General features: G+C 51.7%; 1 protein-coding gene across 1 annotated transcript in view; it reads left to right on the top strand.

Annotated features, from left to right (window-relative positions):
* The first annotated feature begins 1,155 nt into the window (after positions 1–1,155).
* LOC141915926 (hydrocephalus-inducing protein homolog) overlaps positions 1,156–6,000 on the top strand; it is a 100,220-nt gene continuing 95,375 nt past the window's right edge. The window contains 3 exon segments of the mRNA XM_074807861.1: positions 1,156–1,275; positions 2,434–2,559; positions 4,202–4,321. Coding sequence (XP_074663962.1) covers positions 1,156–1,275; positions 2,434–2,559; positions 4,202–4,321 — 366 coding nt within the window.

Below are 6,000 nucleotides of genomic sequence, written 5' to 3'. Positions count from 1 at the left end.
TCCTGCCCAACCTCTGCTGGCCGCGGGCTGCGCTCGCCCTCCTGTGGGATCTGTGTCCCTGCACGGCAGCCGCTGGTCTGGGGAGGGTCTGAGGGGGGAGGTTGCCCCGGAGCACAGGGCGGGGGTCTCTTGTGCAGGGCGAGAGGCACCTGGAGGCTGCAGCACTTTCCTGTCCGGGGGCTGGGAGCTGGAGCCCCTTCTCCCCCCGAGCAGAGCCGGGCAGGGAGCAAGCTTTGCTGCCGGAGAGGGGACGTGCCGGCCTGTCTCCCTTTCTTCCCCGGGGGTGCGGCTGTGAGTGCACCCGGGCTGGGGGTGAAACGTGGAGGGGACGGGGGCTGCCTGCCTCGCTGCTGCTGGCCTTGCCCGCCTTGGTTTGCACAGGGCCTTTGGGCTGTTTTGGCCTGGAATCTCTTTTGCACGGTGTGTACCTGAGGGCTTAGCTTCTTCTTGCTCTGTCTATACAATGCTGTGGAGGCTGAGGATGAAAAATGCAGCAGGTGGCCTAGCTGGGAGGGACTGCAAAGCCAACTCCCCCTCCCTGTCCTTTCCCTGCATTTGAAATCCGTAGGTGATTTTCTGAGCAGCAGTTCCTGCGTACATCCAGGGAAAGGAGTGGTGGGCTTGGCAGTGCTAGGACTACAGCTGCACTCGATGATCTTAAAGGTCTTTTCCAGCCTAAACGATTCTATGAGATATGGTCCAGATGCCAGAAAAAGGGTAAATAAAAAGGGAGATGCAAAGTTGCCAATCCAGGATAGCAGAGATCGGATGCTGGGAAGGGGAAAATGGTGCTGTAAATACTTAAGGCAGGAGCCACAGCTGAATCTCCAGCAGACCCTTGAAGGGACCCTTGGTGCATCTCACTGTCAGCTGAGAGATGAAGTTCATTAAAAGAAATAGTTGTGGCTCTTTTACTGTACCCACAGCAAAAGGCTGTTTTGGCTCAGGGAATATTTTTACGGAGTTTTACTTCTATGAATCTTAACTCTGCCACTTAAATATGGTCTAATGATGAAACAGTGTGGGGCGGCCTTATGTTCTCCACTTAGGAAGGGTGCCACAGCCTGGAGACACAGGTGTATCCTTTGGGTCTGCTGTGAATGGGATTCTAGATTTTCAAAGTGTCACTGTTACACCTTCCAGGTTTGCCTAGTCATGGCCACTGGGAAGATTCATCGGTCCATGGGGTCCTCCAAAATGGCTGATGGACTCCAGAGTAAGGTGGCAGTACGTCGTTATCCGAAGCTGGTCAGAGAGGCAGAGCAGCGTGTGCCTGTAAGTACCTGCTGGGGGCCGGGTAGGAGCTGGGTTAAGGCTGGCAGCTGCCCCTGTCCCTCCTCTGCCTTCCCCTCCTGTTGTCAGGGTGCTGTGGAGCCAGGCACCACCTCCCCACCTCTTTGCTGCCATGCTTCTGTTGGAGGGGGCTGTCATGGTGCAGTGGGGGGTGGACTGTGTTGCTTCAGGGAAAGTCCAGGGTCTTTCCTGAACGTGCCAGTGGAGCCGAGATAAGGGAATGTACTGGGCATTGCACGGGAACAGCTGAAGCACAAACGTGCTTCCTTCCGTCCTCTTTGCTGTGTGGGCAGTAACATCTTCTGTCCCGTGGGCATACCTGCCAGTGCTGCTCTGGCCACACCGCTGGGCAGCTGGGCATGTGGTGGGCTGCTCAAACCGCCTGGAGTCTTGACAGGACACGGCTGTCCCAGATAGAACAGCTTCCAAAAGAGTTGTTTCATGGTGTCTCGTGTCCTGTGTGGAGCACAGATGCAGCCCTGCAAACAGCAGTGGATTCAGGGCGATTCCTCCTTCCCACCCACAACTGTCCCCTTTGCTGGCTGGAGCTCCCTTCACTGGAGGTGACCCAGTGCTGAGGCTCTGTCAAGGAGACATCTCTGTATCCTTCTGTGGAGGGGTCTGTGAGGCCAGAACAGAGGGAAGAGGAGTGCTAATGGAAAAGAAATAACGAAAACTTGGACCCATTCCTCTCCACCTCAGCCTTGGCACAACACTGCTTTTCTGCTTTCCTCTGACTCACCCAGCAGTGCCATCTCCACCTGCGTGTTGGTTGTGAGCACTGTGCAAGGGTGGAGTTAGGGGATCTCTGATAACTCCTCCCCGCTCTCTTCAAAGGTCTCTGGCTCAATCCAGCAAAACGCAAGAGGGAACAAATACCCGAAGAGCAGAAATCCCCCAACATGTCGCATCACCTCATGAAGGAGAAGCTAATGGGACAGAGCCACTTGCTTAGAGCGTGTGTATTCCGCTCTATATCATTAATTTACCGATGTTAAATATTTCAGCAGGTAATTTACGGGACTTCCAGGACTATCCTAGTGGCTGTGATCACAGATTACTCATCAGTGGCACTTGAACGAGAAAAGTCTTTCTGCAGAAAGGCATTTCTGTAGCTCTTGCTGGTGTTTTGCATTTCAGCTGACTCCCTCTGCCTTCCTGAAGGAGATGTCTCTTACCACCAAGCAGAGGCTGGCCAGCACCCGGGAGATGAGGCGGCCCCGGATTACGCAGCTTCTAGACATGGGTGAAACCTCCCATCACAAGGTAGCCTTTTCCTGCCCTTTTCCTTGCTGCTTGATGTGACATTTGAAGAGGGTGTGTGTTTGTGACAGGCGTGCCTCGGGCTCATCTGAATACCTCAGTGGCTAGGGCCTGTTGTCTTTTCAAACTGCTGGTGGTGGTGGAGTTCCTTCTGCTGGGAAAGGTAGAATGCTTTTCCCTGGTGAGAGGTTGGAAGTGCTGGTCTGCACTACGTCAATATAAATAACCTCTGCTGAAGTTGGTGGGTTTTGCTGGAGTTTAGCTGATACTGGGGAAGGCTGGGGCAGGCCACAAGGGCTCGAGCTTGCCATTTTCCATCCTCCTGGTGAAATAGCCACCTCGTGCTTTGGTGTAGTCACTGTCAAATGCTTGGGGTCATGGGACTCCCTCAACGGTGGCAGCATTGCCCCTTGAAGGCTGAGGGCCTATAGAAATTACTCAAGATTTAACAAAACCAGGTGCATTAATGTTTTGGGTTGGAACGATGTGTGGGACCTTTACAGGGTGTTAGATTTTGCAGGCTGCCAGATACACAGGGGAATCGCCCTGGGCGGAGGGGAGTGGAAGTGCGTTCTCTGGATCACTTAGATGTATGTTTAAGCTGCCTTTCTCACAGGACTGCTCACTGTAGCACACAGTCCAAACGGGTGGATCGCTGAGGTAGGCTGTGAGTGGAAAATTGCCAGCAAGAGACCTGTAACCAATTGGTTAAGGATTGCCCTAGGCAGCACAGGAGGCTGGGAACGCATCAGATGAGCGCACACGTAACTGGCAGCGTGCTGCAGGCACGAGCTGCCGTGTGAGCGTGGCTCCTGTGGAGCAGCAGGAGGCCTGCCTGGGTCTTTTGAGTGGGAACAGTGCAGCTGGGAGAGGGGAGACAAAGCAGGGAGGAATTTTCTCAAGTATTGCCTCTGCTCTGTGAACATTGGCTGTTTGTGTATAGTTTCAGACATGCTTCTGCAGTGGTATTAAATGAAATGGCAATAATGGAATACAATAAAGCATCTATTTAAAGCCTGTGGAAAAAGGAGATACCAAGTCCACTCTTACTGAAGTTGCCCAGTAATGCTGAGAAAAGAGCTAAACCTTACCACTCTCCAGCATTCACCTCCTTTGTCTTTTTCCCAACTACTGTATTACTTTCTTTTTAGCCTTACCTCCTCTGGTAGTGTTGTCTTCTAACTGGTTTCTAGGCTCTCTATCAAAAAAGATATTTAGGGATGTGTGGGACTCGGTCTCTCTGTCTCAGAGTAAAGATCATCCCAAAATTGTTTCCCGTGGAGTCTCGTGTAAATTCTTGGGTTTCGCTTGCTCCATGAGTGCTCGTGGCTCTTCCAGGAAGTGCTCTGGAGCTGTGTGACCACATCAGCACAGGGCTCTGCTGGCAGTAAGCGCTGCCTTGCATTCTGGAGAAGGAAACCTGGAGGAACACCCGCCAAAAGAGCTTCTTAGCTTGAGCCTTCTCAGTGTGGTCCAGAAACTTTTGATCAGCTCAGAACACAGGTGGGGGGCTGTTTCCTTGCGTGAGCCACGCGGACGTACTCACCAAGAGACTGTACTCCACTGGAGATCGGTGTAGGATTCTTTCATGAATCTTTCTCCCAGCAGCTGACCCTCCTCTCACCGCTCTGTCTTGCCTCTCCAGTTCTCAGCAGTTGACCTGGAACAGAGCTTGTTTCAGCCTTTTCCTTCAGAGGTGGTATTCCAGAACTACGTCCCCTTCGAGGCCTACGAAGTGCCACTGATTCTGAGGAACACTGACAAGGTAAGTGCTGGGATGCGGAGGTTTAACACTGTGCTGGAAGAGGAGAGCAGTGTAATTCCTGTGGTTTACAGCATAACAAGTTATCTGCTGCAGCACAGCACACCCAGAATAAAATGTCTCACCACCTTTATTCTGCAAGACGGTGGAAATCTTCCCCCCCTGATTTTGGCCACGCATTGGTGGTATCTAACGCAAAGGAGCTTTTCTAGTCGGCGTCCTTCCCCTTGAAAGCCCTGGATTGATGGGAACGTTGAGGGTTGTACAGTTCTTACCTGCTCTCCTGCTTTACCTCGAGTGTGCACCATGTGCTGGTGGCTCCCTGGTTAATCTCGGTTTCTGGCAGGGCACCTCTGCCTCTCACAGCCTGTTTAGCTGCCTCTGTGCAGCTCACTGTCAAGGCCCAGGGCTTGAGCCTTCTCCACTTCATGCTGGAGGGAGTTATGGTTAGTGGCATTAGCACTCCAGGAAGGGTGTTTTGAAACAGCAGGGGAAACGGACTGACTTAGCAGAAGCAGTGGGAGGCCTTTAGGTGCCACTTTAGGCTCCTGCTAAACTTAATGCAGTTCTGCTCAGGTTTTTCTAAGCAAGGTGGCTCTCTGCTTTCCCTTCGGAGAACCACAGCACATCCAGAGTAATGTTCTCTTGAAGGTCTCCACCTTTACTTGAAAAAATTGTGATCGTTTTGAGATTTCCCAGGAAAGTTGAGAAGGGAGAAGCTGAAAAATGCCAGCAATGTTGTTGCATTGTAAAGAGGAAAATTGAGACCTTTTGGATTTTGGCAGGGGAAACGTTTGCTTGAATGAGTCATGTGCCAAGAGCAGCTGGTGGGAAAAGGCAGGAGGGAGGAAAGGAGCTGAGTGGGAAAGTGCTCTGGGAGAGAACATTGTACGTGCAAGGGTTTCTCTTGACACGTAAGAGTAAGTGTGCTGGAAGCAGAGAATGTTCAGAAAAAGAATGGTGTAATTAAAGATACTGTTCTGTAATGAAGAGTAAGATGTGCACGTGAGAGGAGGGCAGGACGGGCAGAGGGAAGTGTCCGTGAGAGCACGTGAATTAACCCCCCCTCCAAATCTACCAGTCTTGTTGGAAAACAAACAAGCGGACAAAAAAAGCTGTCAGGGCATGTTGCAGGTGGGGGAAGAGCAAGAGAAGTCAGAGTATATTCTGAGGGAACAGGTTTTGACAGGGACATGGTTGAAAATGGAAGACCCTTTGGCAAAGACAGTTGCAGGGTGGTCCCTCATGTTTATAGACTATCTTGCCAAAATGATGCAAGTTAGGACAAATTAAATTTCAACTATTTATTTTAGCAAGCGGCAATAAGCAAAACAGCGCTGGGCGGCCGGGGAGTCCCTGCTCCACCAACGGCGCGCACTCACTTCCCGAGGGTCCGTCTTTTTTATATCCTCCGCCTTCCGTTATTGGGTCTCTCTGAGAGGTGTATCCTGCGTCTGCGCACTTTGCAGCTAGGGGGTCGCTCCATCCGGGTCTTCCTCACGTCACCAACTCCTCGTATTTCCTGCTTTCCTGAGAGTGGGTCACAAAGCTTTTGTTTATATCTTACAGAGTACAGACACTACCCCTTCTACCCCTTTGTCCTTCTCCCCTTTGTCTTTCTCCCCTTTGTCCTTTTCCCCTTCTCCCTCTTTTCAGTCTTTTGCACAATAGGAGTCCCTGCT

This window comes from Strix aluco, chromosome 27 (assembly GCF_031877795.1).
Source record: "Strix aluco isolate bStrAlu1 chromosome 27, bStrAlu1.hap1, whole genome shotgun sequence".
Classification (NCBI taxonomy): domain Eukaryota; kingdom Metazoa; phylum Chordata; class Aves; order Strigiformes; family Strigidae; genus Strix; species Strix aluco.
The sequence above is the reverse complement of the archived record's forward strand: the minus strand, read 5'-3'. Positions and strand labels throughout refer to the sequence as shown.